At 40.5% G+C, this 16,674-nt stretch overlaps 1 protein-coding gene across 2 annotated transcripts in view; it reads left to right on the top strand.

Moving 5' to 3' along the window:
* Window positions 1–16,674, top strand: part of lrch4 (leucine-rich repeats and calponin homology (CH) domain containing 4) — a 64,503-nt gene that overhangs the window by 33,301 nt on the left and 14,528 nt on the right. For both annotated transcript variants that reach the window (XM_074699313.1, XM_074699312.1), the window contains exons 2-6: window positions 11,379–11,523; window positions 14,016–14,145; window positions 14,372–14,477; window positions 14,801–15,047; window positions 15,401–15,497. In XM_074699313.1, coding sequence (XP_074555414.1) covers window positions 11,379–11,523; window positions 14,016–14,145; window positions 14,372–14,477; window positions 14,801–15,047; window positions 15,401–15,497 — 725 coding nt within the window. The remainder of the gene's footprint in view (window positions 1–11,378; window positions 11,524–14,015; window positions 14,146–14,371; window positions 14,478–14,800; window positions 15,048–15,400; window positions 15,498–16,674) is intronic.

The following is a 16,674-nucleotide window of genomic DNA, read 5'->3' as shown; positions in this document are numbered from 1 at the left end:
AACCCAGCCAGCCTGTGCTGTCATTTTAGATGAATATCTGAGAAAGGTTGGTCTAACTTTAAGGTAGCTTGGTTCACTGCCCCTCAGGTCTCAATAAAGACTGTCCAGAAACTGTAAGTATTAGCATAAAAGTGTTAATGTTAGGGATTTAAAAGATGTTAGAGACATCAAATGGCCTGAAAACATCAGAGACAAGAGAGGCTGAGCATAGAGGCAGCTCAGCTCACAGCTCCTCTCTCCCAAAGATAACAGTACTAATCAGTAGTAGTGCAGATCCATTTACTGGCTCTGCAGAGTTGTTGTAGGTGAGTTAAATATAATTAATGGAGAGATATGATCCTTCCTTATAGTTTTGTTTTACACAGAAAAGTTTGCACATTGCCTCATTTTTTTATTTACTGTTGGGGAGGTTCCTCCCAGAGCTCTGGAGCTGCAGAAGTCTCTTAGTTTTTCTCCTCCCCTGACTCTCGCAGCATCTCACCTGTTTTACCAACTTTTGGTATTGATGCTGCCCTATGTTATTGTGAAAGGTTTTTGTTGTTAAATGGCAACATACAAACAGTTTTTAGATGCCCTGGTCCACTACCATTGTCTGGCGGTTGTAGGGCAAAACATTAGGAAAGAGTTAGTCATTGATCTCATTTCCGAGTTTCATTCATTTGAGACTGTTTTCAAACTTTTAAACTCTTTTGGTGTCATCTAAAGAAGTTTTTGCACAAGGTACTAACAGCCAAAATACGCCAGATGTGTCCCTGATCTGTCAGCTGTGTCACGGTACATCAGAGATGCAAGGGTCCTAATTTTGTGGGATTTTGGAGGTGCTGACGTTTTAATTTACTAAATGAAGATTGAATGGGACAGGAAGTCGATCACAGGACCTGTCCAAAACAGCCAGTGATTTTCAAAATAAAACAAACCATGTTGAAACCTACTAAAGATCTTTACCTTGAGCACAGATGAGAGAGTAAGCACTACGCAGTCAGCTGACCAGAACTGAACTAGAGACACATCTGTTGTATTCCTGGCATGATGGTGGTCACTATGGTAACTAAAAACAGGAGGAGTTGGAAAAGCTACATTTATTGCAGATCTTTTGGTCATTTGTCATCTCTATAATTAGCAGCCAGATTTAAAAAAAAAAACTTCTCTTAAAATTATGTTTTTTTGCAGTTGTGTGTGTTAACGGAGTCCCTGCAGCTTTAAAACATCACATCCTGACACCAGGAGACTGCTGCTGCTCAGCTGTGTGGGTTAAAACTTTTTCAGCCCGTTGAGCTTTTGGCAACACCACAATCAGTGATTTCATAGCAGGTGTTTTCTATTAAACTGTTGAAGAGCGCTCATGTGGAGATCAAACCAGAACTCACCCAGGTTTGCAGATGCTGAAAAACAGAGCACAGAAATCTGATAGTGAAAAATGTACTTTGGAAGACTTCAGATCCTGCAAACACCAGGTATCCTGCTCCACAAGACAAAACTGAAAGCTTGTTGAGATTTTTCCTGTCATTCCTCTAGAGGGAACTTATAAGAATCGGAATGAATGATTGAGCAGAAACAGCTTTCAGACTTATTATTAGGCTGCTACAATTTCTGGGTTAGCATTTAAAGCTAGCAGGCATTTCTTCCCTTCCTTCCTTCCTTCCTTCCTTCCTTCCTTCCTTCCTTCCTTCCTTCCTTCCTTCCTTCCTTCCTCAAACTTACTGGAGAAAGTGCCACCAATGGTTGTTGATATTAAAGCTGTTGCACTTCTTCCTCTACTCTGGAAGCTTGGTTTTAAAACCAGACCCCGTTCTACAACCTGACACCAAATCTGCACGGTCACCCCCGTGGTAACTCCACAGGGGTCGGTCCAGGGCAGCGAGGACCTTAAAGTGGCTCATGGGGACTAATCCTGTCAAACAGGGTGACACCACATGACCTGCTGTGAGACCCTGCCAGTTATCGACTTTCTTTTAACGTCTTAACATATTCTCAGATACTTCGATTTCTGCCTCTGTTTCCACCTGCTTCTTTGACCACTTGTGTTAGCCAAAACTGCCCATTTTCAGGCTTTTAACACCTCATCTGTTTGGTTTAAATGTTTTTGTTTTTGAAGTCAGGATGAAAACTGTCAGACTGCCACAGTGAAGTCACCTCTGAGTGACTGCACAGGGCATGAAGCAGCCGCTGTAGGCCAGCTGGTAATTGTCAGGCACTGAGGGGTCAGTGTGAGTCAGCTCTCTGACCGGAAAGATCTTTCACTTCTTGTCATGATGCATGATGACATGCTCCTCCTCCCCCTCCTCCGCCTTCTCCTCCTCCTCCTCTGTGGAGCTGACAGAGCTGGCTCGGGTCCCCGGATCAGGTCTGTTCAGAGCCAGCGTCCTGCAGTCTGAACCAGTATGAGACTGGGCATTTTTCACTGCCCCATTCCACAGCACATGCTTTTCCCATGATGCTCTGTGAGTCTGGGCTTTGTTTCAACAGCTACCAGGGCATCTGGACAGAAATGCAGCTTGGGAAAAAGACAGAGAGGGGGTGCTGTGGACTTCTCAGCTGTTGGAGAGTTTGTGTGTGTGTGTGTGTGTGTGTGTGTGTGTGTGTGAGTTTGTGTGTGACTTTATTAGGGTCCTCGGCCTGAGCAGAGGACACCTTCTAGCAGGGCTAGAAGGTGTCCTCCGCCGAAGGCGGAGGACACTATTGTTCCTGCTGCGTTTCTTTTTTATTATTCCGTCCGCGCTTTGAACGCAAATTTCACCCCCTAAACATGCTCAAAAACTCACCAAAATTGGCACGCACATTGTGACTGCCAAAAAATTTGATAAAATAAAACAAATAAAATCTGACATCCCATAATAATATCTCTACAGCCAAAAAACCTCTAAAAATCACTCAAAAACACACAAAAATGGCTCTAGCTCGGGCCAGGAGTGTGGTAGAGAGATGAAACCAACACCAAAACGTTCGTCTCATTGAGACGCACAAAAAATATAGGAGGTATTTTTGCGTAGCTCCAACAGGAAGCCAGCAATTTGCCCGCCAAAATAAGAGTTTTCTGAAATTTAAGCCTCTCTACAAACATTAACTTGTCAATAACCAAAAATGGTACCGGCATGAAAATTGGCTCACATGACAGACCAGACCCTGTTCTACAAAAGTTGTGGGGGAATTCGTTGTTTCGGGCCCGGTTTTCGAATGGCGAGCCCTCAAAGTCGCCGACCACGCAATGTTAACAGATGGGAGAGGAGCTTCAGTGAAGCAGTTGGGCCTCTAGACAAAAAAGTAAAAGTCGCACAGCTTTAAAAATGACATGGTTGGATTCCTCACAAAACGCTCTTCAAGAAAATCATATTTTTACACAGATTAGGTCAACATTCTGGCCTACAGGATGAGAAGTTTGTCCTTTGGGGAATTTGATCCTCCTGCACTTCTGTGATGATGTCACACACTGATTAGGGGTTCCACACAACTGGTCACATGACTCAGCAGAGGCAACAATGACTCTCTCCTCCATTAAAGTGCTTATTAGACCCCCTGAACATGCTCAAAAACTCACCAAAATTGGCACACACATTTCAAGCATCAAACTCCTTAATATAATACCAAACATCCCATAATATTCCCTCTGTCCACATTCTGACACATTAAAACAGCCATAGCAGCCAGTAGGAATGTCCTAGAGGGATCAAACCAACATCAAAATGTTCATCTCATTAAGACGAACAAATTACTTGCTGACACCCTGACCTTCCCCAGACAGGAAGTTGGCTATTTCTCTTCAGCATAGCAGAGGATACGTTGCCATGGTATCAACTGACTCCCTGACATCCCATAATATTCTCTCAGAGCCATTAGGCTCACTTCTACCTATGCACAGCAAAATAGCCCTAACTGGGGCTAGGAATGTCCTAGAGAGATGAAACCACCACCAAAATGTTCGTCTTATTCTGTTGGACACAGTGGGGCCAATACCATGATAGTAGGGCAAAACCGGCATGAGCCCCGAGGACCCGTCTAACGCTGCTTGCAGCTTTAATAAGGGTCCTCGGCCTGAGCCAGGGCACCTTCTAGCAGGGCTAGAAGGTGCCCTCGGCCGAAGGCCGAGGGCACTATTGTTCCTGCTGCGTTTCTTTTTAGGGTCCTCGGCCAACGGAAGAGGGCACCTTCTAGCAAGCTAGAAGGTGCCCTCGGCCGAAGGCCGAGGGCACTATTGTTTTTCGTTTGTTTCTTTTTTTTTCTTATTATTATTCCCTCCTACGCGAGAACTCGAATTTGACCCCCTTTATGTTCTCAAAAACTCACCAAAATCGGCACACACATTCTGTGACCCCGAAAATTTGATAAAATGCCAAAATGAATCCCCGACATCCCATAATAAGCTGGCTAGTGCCAAAAAACACTCAAAAACACACAAAAATGGCTCAAGCTCAGGCCAGGAAGGTCGTAGAGACATGAAACCAACACCAAAACGTTCAGCCCATCGAGACGCACAAAAAATATAGGAGGTATTTTTGCGTTGCTCCAACAGGAAGCTGGCAATTTGCCCGCCAAAATAAGAGATTTTGGCATTTTTAGCCTTTCTGCCAAAATTTTCTCCTCCGAAACCAAAAATGGTACAGGCTTGAAAATTGGCTCACATGACAGACCAGACCCTGTTCTACAAAAGTTGTAGGGGAAGTTGTTGTTTCTGGCCCGGTTTTCGAATGGCGAGCCCTCAAAGTCGCCGACCACGCAATGTTAACAGATGGGAGAGGAGCTTCAGTGAAGCAGTTGGGCCTCTGGACAAAAAAGTAAAAGTTGCACAGCTTTAAAAATGACATGGTTGGATTCCTCACAAAATGTTCTTCAAGAAAATCATAATTTTACACAGATTAGGTCAATATTCTGGCCTACAGGATGAGAAATTGTCCCTTTGGGAATCTCATCCTCCTGCACTTCTGTGATGATGTCACACACTGATTAGGAGCTCCACACAGCTGGTCACATGACTCAGCAGAGGAAACAATGACTCTCTCCTCCATTAAAGTGCTTATTAGACCCCCTGAACATGCTCAAAAACTCACCAAAATCAGCACACACATTTCAAGCATCAAACTCTTCAATATAATACCAACCATCCCATAATATTCCCTCTGTCCACATTCTGACACATTAAAACAGCCATAGCAGCCAGTAGGAATGTCCTAGAGAGATCAAACCAACATCAAAATGTTCATCTCATTAAGACGAACAAATTATTTGCTGACATTCTGACCTTTCCCAGACAGGGAGTTGGCTATTTCTCTTCAGCATAGCAGAGGATACGTTGCCATGGTATCAACTGACTCCCTGACATCCCATAATATTCTCTCAGAGCCATTAGGCTCACTTCCACCTATGCACAGCAAAATAGCCCTAACTGGGGCTAGGAATGTCCTAGAGAGATGAAACCACCACCAAAATGTTCGTCTTTTTCTGTTGGACACAGTGGGGCCAATACCATGATAGTAGGGCAAAACCGGCATGAGCCCCGAGGACCCGTCTAACGCTGCTTGCAGCTTTAATTAGTTTTGTACTTAAAAGGAAATTTAGTCTTTTAAAGACTTGTGCTGCATATTTTCTTGTCTAAATCACCAACAGGTACAAAAAGGCCTTGAACTACTTTCGTAGATTGCGTCAGCCTCCAACAATGAAAAAGGTTTTCATAACTGCATCATAATGCTGGCAAGGAAATGTTCTTGTTCATAGTTCTGCTGGTTAAAAGCTCTTTTCTGGAAGATTTTTCCACAATAAGCTCCTTTTGAATCCTTCTCTCTGAAGCACCCAAGACTTCAGTAGCAAAAACCTCGATTTTACCATGCAGATCCCTGAAGCAAGTTGTGGAAGAAGACCAACCAATAGGCAATAGGCCATTAAGGCCCATTTCTGCATTTTCTAATTGATTGGTGATCAACATTTCAGTCAATTTTCTCAATGGATTGTTCATGTTAGCTGTCATTGAGTAAAAATGGCTCCCTAAACCTAATACCTCAGTATAACTGAGTGCTTTGAGTTTGCCCAACCTCGTAAAGTTGATGATAGAATAATAAAAGGCACATTACAGCGATAACATCTGCTTTACAGAATCCTACAGTAACTCTTGAGAAACATACTGTTCAAAAAGCCAAAACAAACAAACACAGGAGAGTCTGTTAGCTTAGCATTCGCAGCTTTGTGGCTTAAATGTCAGCAGCGTAGTAATATATCAAACTAGAATGCAAAACACACAAATACATTTATGCTCTATGATCGTTTTACAAGATGTTCACTTTGACCAAAACATCCTTAAAAACATAAAGTGAAGTTGTTTAACAGAGGAAAGGCTGCTCCGCTGTTTCAGGGCTTTACAAGAACAGATAAATATCCTCAGAGACGAAGAGAGAGATTGTCCAAAAAGCTTAGAGAAGAAGATGGGACGCATGTTTGTGTTATCTCTGTTTTCCACGGTACGTTTAGACCAGGGGTCTGCAGCCTGTGGCTCTGGAGCCTCATGTGGCTCTTTGACTCCTTTGCAGTGGCTCCTTGTAGCTTTAAAAATAAAACAAATAGACAATTTTTTTATACAATTTTTTTCTTCCAGAGGGTATAAATGATAACAACACAGAAACTAAACAATTCACAGTTTAACATTGTGTTGTACAAAATATGTATAACATCTTGCAATAAAGCTTCTACATTTTTTGTCATTTTTTTCATTTTTTGACATTTTTTTAACTTCATTTTTTTTTACACTTTTTTCAAATTTTGAAAAGGGGGGGATTCTGCAATTTTTTTAAGTTTTTGTTTAAATCCCTTTTTTTAACTTATTTTGCAGTTTTTAGAATTTTATTCTGAACAAATTTTTTGAAAAAACAAAGCAAAATTTAGAAATTGCATAATTTAGGTTCAGCAAATTTTTTCCATTACATTTTATTACATTTCAAATTTTTGGCACGTTTTTTGCACATTTTTTAATTTCATTTTTCTTTTTCTTAAAAAATCTTGTTTAGATAATTATTCACTAGATTTTTACTTTGCCTAGAATGTTATTCACTTTTTTGTCTTGTGAAGTTGAAGTATATTTTGCAGCTCTTGAATGACTTTCATCCAGGTGAGCTGAGGCAAAATGGCTCTTTTAAAAGTAGAGGTTGCAGACCCCTGGTTTAGACACTTGGTTTCCCATCATGCCTCACTGGAGATGTACAGCATGTTTTTTGACAACATCAGAGCCGATTTGAACATGATGGCAAAAAAAATGCAGATCAGGTCATCCCTATCAGTAAAGTTTGGGATGGGATTCACACAAACAGGCAAAATTTCACCCCAGTTTTACTCAGAGTTTCTCCTTCCAGAGCCCTGGTAAGGTTTGAAGCTTGAGTAAGAAAGCTGATCTGTTGGATGATGTTTGAGAGAATTCACAACAAAGGAGAAAACAGGAGTTATAGCAAGATTAAACCACTGTTGTGACTCATCTGAGCCAACATGGTACGCTGAAGAAAAAGAATAATCTCACCCTCTATTGTGACGTTAATCATTATACTTTGACCTGTGACCCGTGCAAGAACGAGCAGCTTTGGGAAATTATGTTTCAGCATTTCTGAAAATTTCTGTTGTGCATGTGAAAGAGACTAAACTGGACAAAATATGACTTAGATTAGCATTTTAGTCAGTTTTACTGCTGCTGGAAAAATTCCCCAAACACCACGTTATGAAGCGCTTCAGTTATTTATCATGAATGTGAACGTGTGCAGGCGTCTTCTTTTTTTTCCTTTAGACATAAATATCAAAGCATCAGTTGCTTTTCACTTCAGCTCATGTGTAGTTTATGTGGTTGTGTTTTGTAGGGGTGTATTCAGAGACTAGACAACCTCTCCATCCCCCAGAGCACACACACACACACACACACACACCCTACCGATCCCACCCCCACCTATTGTTTGCCCAGCTCCCCTGCAGCTATGGGACAGTGAAGATGGGGAGAGATCAGGCTTTTTAGAGCCACTGTACAGTCTCCATGCGCTCTCATACACACACAGACACAGACACAGACACAGACACACACACTCTGAACCACCCTACTGTGTTTATTAAGGCCATGTGAAATGGTCCTGTTCTGGTTTCTTTGTTCACTCTTTTATTAATGTGGCTCACTAGTGAAGTATGTGTGTTTTCTGCTTTATTGAACACATAGTTAACCCTCGTCAGCCTTTATGTGGAGCTGTCCCATTTCTTATTGTTCACATTCAAACCCATTTACTCTTGTTTTGATATTTTTGGGTTTAAAACAAGTCGTTTTTTATCTTTTGTGTTTGATTTGGTTGGTCACAGCCTGAAAAATGCTTTTAATAACAAGTGTGCCTGCTGTTCTGTCACTGTCTGGTATAAATATGGGAGAAGATTCAGATTGTTTTTTTTTTTCCAAACAACAAATAAACCAACAGCTTTGAAGCTGGGTCCAGTGAATACTTGTCTTGAGGGGAAAAAATAAACCATCATTGAGAAAAATTCTACTTGTATTAGATACCAGGAGCAGGTTGTTTCTATTGTTGCTTGGTGGTTGAATTGGTCAGTAGTTCCTCTGTTGTTTGTACCTTATGCTGTGATTTCCACTACAGAGCCATGTGTGTTTTAATGCAGTAACCTTCACTACTTTATTCAGTGAATCTCTAAATCTATTTAATGACATTATCTTCTGTCGATGGTGATATCCACCAGTTCTTTCTCATTTTACTCTGAGGAACATGTTTCATAAACTGTTACGCTATTTGCTTGTGCAGTCTTTCACAGAGTGGTGAACCCTTTATGAAACATGTTGGCATCAAATTTGAAAGTAGCACATTTTTCATAAACAGTCACATTTTTGGTCACTTAGGTCATTTTCATGTTGCTTAACTAACAGATGAAAACAGTAGAGGTAGACCGATGTGGATTTTCCAGGGCCGATACCGATTATTTGTAGCCTAGGAGTCTGATAACCAATATTTAAAGCCGATATTAATTTACAGTCAAAGTGAAAATATCGTTGTCAAAATTTTAAACAATACAAACTCCAACACTTAACTGCATTCAAATACCTTTAAGCATGAGTTTATTTAACAGCTCCCAGGCTTAACAGCATGTTTTAGAAATTTTAATGAACACTTTAAAAAATAAATAGCTACAGTTTTCTACAGTAAATAAAGTTTTCCAAAATTTTAATGTAACTGCAATAGCTGTAATAACTGCACTGCTGATTGGCTGTTTCCCAAGCCATGGCTCTGCCTGTAACCAATCAGGTGGTACTGAGGGTGGGACAGTGCTGGGGACTGAGTAGTGACTGCAGACAGTGGAGCAGCTGCATCAGAGCCACAACAACGCAGTTTTAAATATGTTTCTTATCGGCCGTCGAATTGAAAAAAAGGCAGATGCCGATATGCCTCAAAATGCCAAATATTGGCCCAATAATCGGCCCAGCCGATAATCAGTCTATCCCTAGAAAACAGACCAGACAAACCATCAAAATCTGTAATCTTACTAAACAGGGTTCTGGTTTTTGGGGGGTTGTGGTTGCAGCATTTGTTTCACAGAGCAACAAACTTACTCTGACAGCTCTTGTCTCATTAATTGATGTTTTCAGACCAAAGTTAGAAGCAAATGTCAGAAACAGTTATAATTATGTTAATTCCATGTATTGGTTGAGACTCTCCTTAACTGTTGTGGTTGTGTCAGGAAATGATCAGTCAGAGCTGTTTTGAAAAAACTGCACGCTGAGCAGGTGTTAGGAGTTAATTTCTTTCACCTTCAGGGTCTGCCTGATTGATATTGTACAAGCGTGCATCAGGAAGCAGATATTTTGGCAGTCTTTCACTTTACTTTTGTTAAATTTATTTAAAACATTCCAGTTTAAAGATTTGGACTTGACAGCAAATGACAAGGTTATATGACTACAGTGAGTACATGGTAGATCATGTTTGGCTTTTGGTGTTTAAAGCTGAAGAAAAACACATTTTACGACAAAAGAAAATCTTTTAAATTCTAAATAGAAAGAAGGTGTGCTCTGAAATTTACTATAAAGCATTAACTGTTCTCTAAAGCAATGAAAATAAATGTAAACATTGACAGATGGGGAATAAAAGCAAGAAGCAGCAGTTTGTTTTATTGTCTTTATAAATGAAGAGGATATTTCCATTCTACTCGAGTAGCAAAAGTCATATTGTCCCGAATTCTCCCCTCATTGAATCCTTTAGTGCAAGTCTTCAAAATAAAAGCCTCTATTGAAGCTGTAACAAAGAGAGGAAGTGCCGCTCCTCCTCCAGCCCTGCTGCTTCCAACACGATCAATAAACAGCCATTGGGCCGTCTGCCATTGACAGACGTCTGTCTCATGCTGCTGCCAGAGAGAGCTCAGTGCTAATGGAGCTGTTTGAATCACTGCGGCTCTTATAGACCATCTATTCATGCTTTATCGGCTCCTCATTCAGTCTTTATCCCAGGATGGAGAGTTTAAGTGATGCAGGTATTTGTGAGCAGAGGATGTGTAAGTGTCAGCGTGCTGAAAGCGTTAAGTGATGCAGCATTCAAGACATGATAAACTGCTGATGAGCCTGGAAATGATTGCTATAGAAATGAGAATGAACGTTTACTCGTGTGACTCTGGAGGAGGATGAGAATGTCCCACATACAGAAACTCTGGAAAGCAGGAAGCAGCAGCTATTTTCAGAGCAGCTCACCCAGTTTGGCTCAGAAGTGGACGGGTGCTGTCCTTGCTCAGATTCTGTCACAGCGGTGTGGTTTGTTAATTTTAGGCTGGAGGTTTTTGAACGCAGCGTGGATTCTGTCTTACGGTACAAAAACAGCAGTGTTCATGAAACCAGAGCAGGAGTTTGATGGATGTCAGAGGGGTCAGGATCACGACTAAAACTACAGAACGCTTACATTTCTGCTGAGGCCTGGAAACTGGAACAAAAGATGGCTCCAAGCAGCATCGTGGGAATTGTAGGATAACTTTTCTCTCCCTTTTTCTGCTCTGGTTTTTCTTTGTTTTTGTCCTTTTTATAAATAGATTGTTGTTCACCAAAGTTATTTTTGATGGAAAACTTTCCTTCAAGTACCTCATCTTTTATGTGGGTCACAGCCATAATTTGACACTTCACAGAAAAGACAAGAGCACTTTGAAGTGAATGACACAGAGCAGAGATGTACAGCAGGGTTAAAGTTAGAGTCACTGCAGAACTTTTTCTAAGCTCAGGCCTTATTTTTACTGACATTTTGGTCTTAGGACTTAAGATGCAACAAGATTTGGGAAAATACATCCCCTGAAAGTTCTTCTTTTTGTCCCTGACGTCACTACAGGAAGTATCCCTGCAGAGACAGACCTCATTGTGAACAGGAAGTCTAATGTTTGGTCTCTCTGTGTATTTTCAGATCTCTCCAAGAACCGTCTGTGTGAGCTGCCGGAGGAGCTGTGTCAGTTCATCTCCCTGGAGACGCTCAGCCTCTACCACAATGGGATGCGTTCACTGTCCTCCAGCCTGGCCAACCTCCAGGCCCTCACCTACCTCAACCTCAGGTAACACAGAATCCACACAGGCTGTGGTTCAGGGTCAGCTCTCTGTCAGGTCATCAGGTGATCAGCTGTCAGAGGTCCACCTTAACAATCAAGACATGACATACAAACATATGTCTGCTCATCCTGACAAAACTGCAGATGTGACATTTTTCTTCAAAGACGCTCCTTACACAGCAGTGTAAAAAAAAACCTAATGACAGTCCTTAAGAATTTTACTTAAACCACACAGAAAGGTCTTTTAAATCCAGGCAAGTTATAAAATCAAAAATCATCCTCTGTTGACTTCAAACCTTATCTCACCATCTTATTGTTTTTGTTTAGTGTGTTTTTTCAGCACAGTGCTACAAAAGCGTATTGCTGCCACAACAGAAACAAACCTTTTTATTATCATGTTACAACTTAAAAATCATCCATTGTAATAATGTTTTCATGTTTTCACAAGATTTTTGACATGTCGTAAAAATGATGCACAGAAGCCTGCCAGGTAAATAAAACATAAAATAATAAAACATAGAATAATACTTACTACAGCTCTGTATCTATTAGGGGTAGGAGAGAAAATTTATGTATTGTAGTATCAGGTTTTTTTTATTTTTTTTTATTATTTTAAGTCATGATTTGTTAGTTTAAAAAACATGTTTTTTTTCCAAATTTAAATCCTTCATTTCAGTCTTTGTTAATAAGCTGGGTTTGAAAAAAGTTGAGACGTTATATCCCTGAATAAATCTTAAAAATTGACCCACATGTTATGTGCATTTCTAGGGAAAATAAAGCTCCTGATATAGTCTGTAGACATTATCATCATTCAACTTTTTCACTTGGTTTAGTGTTTAAAAAGTAACTTTAAAAATACAAAATTGGAAATATCAAAGAATTTAAATCAAATCGGCACCCCGAAAAACGTCGAAGAATAGAATCGGGAGAAAAGCATATGGTCCCAGCCCTGAGATCTATCCAACCTCAGCATGCAGTGTCAAATATTAAAGGTAAGTCTGTGAAACAGTACTGAATATGCTGGTAATTAAATACATAATGGAACGAGAAGTAGCTTGGGACTTGTTTGATTGTTTGAGAGTAGCTCTCACCTTAAAAAGGTTGGAGACCCCTGATGTAAACAAACAACTCTTCTTTTCACAAGCAGACCTTTGGAGGATAATAAGGAAATGTGTTTTTCTGCTATAAGGAGGATTAGAAACAGCCTGAGATTTGGAAAGGCCCAGAAAAGTGGTTTCCCTCTGCTCCTTCAACATGTGTTTAGAAGTACTCTGCTATTAGTGAGCGCTCACAGTGTCGCTGGTATTTGTACGCTTTTTTTTTCTATAATAGGTCGAGTCTTCCTTTTTTACCTGGCAGAAACTGGCTCCCATTGTTATGACAGTAAAACCTGATACTCCCTTTTTTATGGGACTGGCAATACTCTGTTGTTTGGCACTGAACTACCATCAACCAAAACACAAAGACGCCAACTGTAGGTATTTCCAGTTATCTTTTTTCTGTTTCAACGTCCATCTGCAAATTTTTAGGGGTGGGAGAAAAAAAACGTTGTACGATGTTAACAGGATTTTTTGTTTGATAATATCAAAATTGTCATTCTTTTTAAAAAAATGTCTTTTTTTTTCAAATTCAAATTCTTCATTTCAGTCTTTGTTTACAAACTGGATTGTAAAAGTTACCACTTTGCTCCTGCAGAGGGTGAAATGTTTCCCTCCAACTCACGTGACGTGCATTTTATAGGAAAATTCGACTCCTGATAAAGTCTGTAAACATTTTCATCATCATTTAACTTTTCCCATTGTCTGGTGTTAAAAAAAGCAAACTTAAAATCACAAAAACGGTAAATATTGAAAAATCATTATTTAAATAAAATTGGCACCCCAAAAATCACAAGAATAGCATATTGTCCCAGCCCTACAAGCTTTACAAGAGAAGTGTGTGAAACCTTTAATGTAATAACAATATGAGTTATCATGGCTCACGTTTTAACTAGGTAAGCAGCAGGATGTATTGTTATAACAAGAATTTTAACTTAATAAATTTCTTTGGTTGTCAAGTAGTTTTGTTGCCAAAGTCAAACATTTCTGAGCTGTGGCAGATGAAAAAAGCTCATGAGAGTAAGGATGGAAATCCTCAACCAATACGTGTAGAGAGATGTTAAGTTGCGCTAAATTTTCTTTGCAGGAGTGAAAACTTTGCACAGCTCTGTTTTTAATCTACATCTGAAGATCTCTGCATCCAGTGTTTGTTTTTACTGGAGAAGAAAAGAGTTTCTCTGTCGTAAAAGCGTAACCGCACCAACACTCCTCGAAACTCAGTTACTAGGAGACTGAGAAACCTCCCAGATGGCTGCAGATACAGAGAGCAGTGAAAGCTCAGAGCAAATATACTGTACCTCTAAAAATAATGGTGGTGCTGCCAGTGTTCTGTCACAGGCTTCAAGGTTGAGCCAGAAAGAGTGTGTGATTATGACGCTGTGTGTGTTTCTGTCTCCACAGTCGTAATCTTTTGTCCAGTTTGCCCCCGTCGGTGTTTCAGCTCCCCCTCCTGAGAGTGCTCATCGTCAGCAACAACAAGCTGTGTTCACTGCCCGCCTCCATATTCTCCCTCACACACCTCCGACAGCTGGTATGCTATCTACACTCCCACACACACACACACACACAAACACAAACACATGAACACACACAGCATCCTTTTGTGCTCTAATTCTCACGGACAATATTTATTAAGACCAACAGTTTTATCTTTTATTTTCATGTTTTCAACTTAGAATGATCTAAACCCCCTCTGTGGTGTTTTAAACATGCAAGTTTTGGCTCATAGGTGTGTTATCCCTGTGTGTGTGTGTCAGGATGTGAGCTGTAATGAGCTGCAGGGTCTGCCTGCAGAGCTTGGACAGCTCGAGTGTCTGAGGGACTTGAACTTGCGGAGGAATCAGCTCACCACTTTGCCTGAAGGTACGGACACATTTCACCACGTCTTTTTTTACTCTGCAAAAAATCTGCTCTGAAAACTGCAGAGTGAGAAGAAGAGAAAACACTTTAATTTAGCTGTCAACAGGATGGAATAATCCTGTGAAAAAAATAATTGACGTATTTCTTTAAGATCAGGTAGAAAAAGTTCTGTCAAGTCTGAAAAATTCCCTGTATGTCATCTGACAAGATTCTGTGTAAAAAACAAAACAAACAAAACAAAAACTTTTTGAATTATCTTGAGGAACCAAAAACTTAAACTTTCTGACACTTAGAAATACAATTCCTCTGTCGCCTCCTCAATCCAGAAATCTCTGAGCTCCCCCTGGTCCGACTCGATGTCTCCTGCAACCGCATTTCCCACGTGCCCTTGTGTTACCGCCACCTGCAGCACCTCCAGAGCATCTCACTGGACAGCAACCCGCTCCAAATGCCCCCTGCACAAATCTGCTCCAAGGGCAAATACCACATCTTCAAGTACCTCAACATGGAGGCCTGCAAGAGGGGCCAGGAGGACCTGGAGAGACACCTGAGGCCCACTGGGTTCAACAGCTGGTGAGGAAGATGAATACTCAAATACAGACTCACCTCTCAGGGAACGTCTTCACAGCGGGTCAGAAAGGGTTGAAGAGAGGGAGAAATGATGCCATGATGTGAGACTGAGATGAGAGGAGAAACGTCAGGATGCTCAGTAGAGTAAGGAAATTAAGCAGGAAGCAGACTAAATCAAATATTTATAAACTTGAGTGGACCTCTCTAGCTCCACTTCCATGAAACAGACCGCACCAAGCCCAGAGATAAGAGAATATTTAACAGAGGAGCTCTCAGAGAACTGGGACGTGAGTCACTGCCCTTTAGACTGATGAACCACAGTCTGGGTTTTCAACTGTGCCCCTGTTTCTCTGCAGCCTGTCCGACCAGGAGCTGTTCTCAGGTCAGTTTGGAGGTCTGGACTCTGGATTCAACAGCGTGGACAGTGGGAGCAAACGCTGGTCTGGGAATGAGGTAAAAACTACTAAACACACACACACACACACACACATGGCCATTTCTACACTGCTGCTTTTGTGTGTGTGCTGAGCCACTGCATAAAAGCATGCAAAGAAGAAGATTGAATGAAGATGGGTCAAAAATGAAATAAACAAAACGTAAAAGACCCTTTGAGGACTTTATAAGGGATCTTCACTGCAAAAACTGAAATCTTATCAAGTATTTGTCTTATTTTCAGTAGAAAATTCTTTTTTAGACTCAGTATGAGCCAAATTCACAAGACCAATCCAGAAAAATGTCTTGTTTAAAGTTATTTAAGGACAAAAATGAGGTCTGAATTGCTCGTAACCAGTAAAAAAAATCTGCCAATGGAACAAGAGAAAAGTTACTTGTATTAAGACATTGTTCTTGTCTCAAGGAAATTTTCAAGCAATTTTTCTTGTTCCATTGGCAGATTTTTTTACTGGTTACAAGTGATTCAAACCTCATTTTTGTACTCTGATAACTTGAAACAAGACATTTTTCTGGATTGATAAGTTGAAAGTGGCTCATATTGAGTATAATAAGACAATTTTTACTTAAAAAAAAGACAAAAACACTTGATAAGATTTCAGTTTTTTGCAGTGTTGAAATAGTCTCAAAATGATATTTCTCAGTATCCAGGGTCAGGTTGGATTTTCCAGAAAGAAGAAAAATCTGTTTACGTTATATAAACCAAAGTCTATGATGACACTACACCAGCTGTTAAAGCAAGATCTGTCCTTTTCCTTGAAGAAAACAATATCTCGGATTGATTTTGTAGTGAAATTGGACGCTGGAAAAAGGAGGTTAGAGCAGAAGAAAGATAAACAGGAGAGTGATAGAGCACGGGCTAAAACACAGGGGCTAAGCTGTTTGTGATAATGTTGATTCCAACCCACGGTCAGCAGTTATTCTGCAGTGGTCTGTTCAAACTTGAGAGTCTATCAATAAAATGAAGAGTGAGGTTACGTTTAGGTAGTCTGCCCACCTTCTGGACACTAAACTACAAACTGAGTTTACGAAGTTTAACTGTCATCACGTTTCAAACAATAGCGCAAACAAAAGTTACTAAGAATACATTACTGCCACTTTGCATCTTGGGTAAAGCTTGGACAAAGAAAAGTAGAGTTAAAAAGATATGCTCTGAAAAACAAATGCACACCTTGGAAAG

This window comes from Halichoeres trimaculatus, unplaced genomic scaffold (genome assembly GCF_033239565.1).
Source record: "Halichoeres trimaculatus isolate MK-OKI-2021-1 unplaced genomic scaffold, fHalTri1.1 fHalTri1_scaffold_22, whole genome shotgun sequence".
Taxonomy (NCBI): domain Eukaryota; kingdom Metazoa; phylum Chordata; class Actinopteri; order Labriformes; family Labridae; genus Halichoeres; species Halichoeres trimaculatus.
The sequence above is the reverse complement of the archived record's forward strand: the minus strand, read 5'-3'. Positions and strand labels throughout refer to the sequence as shown.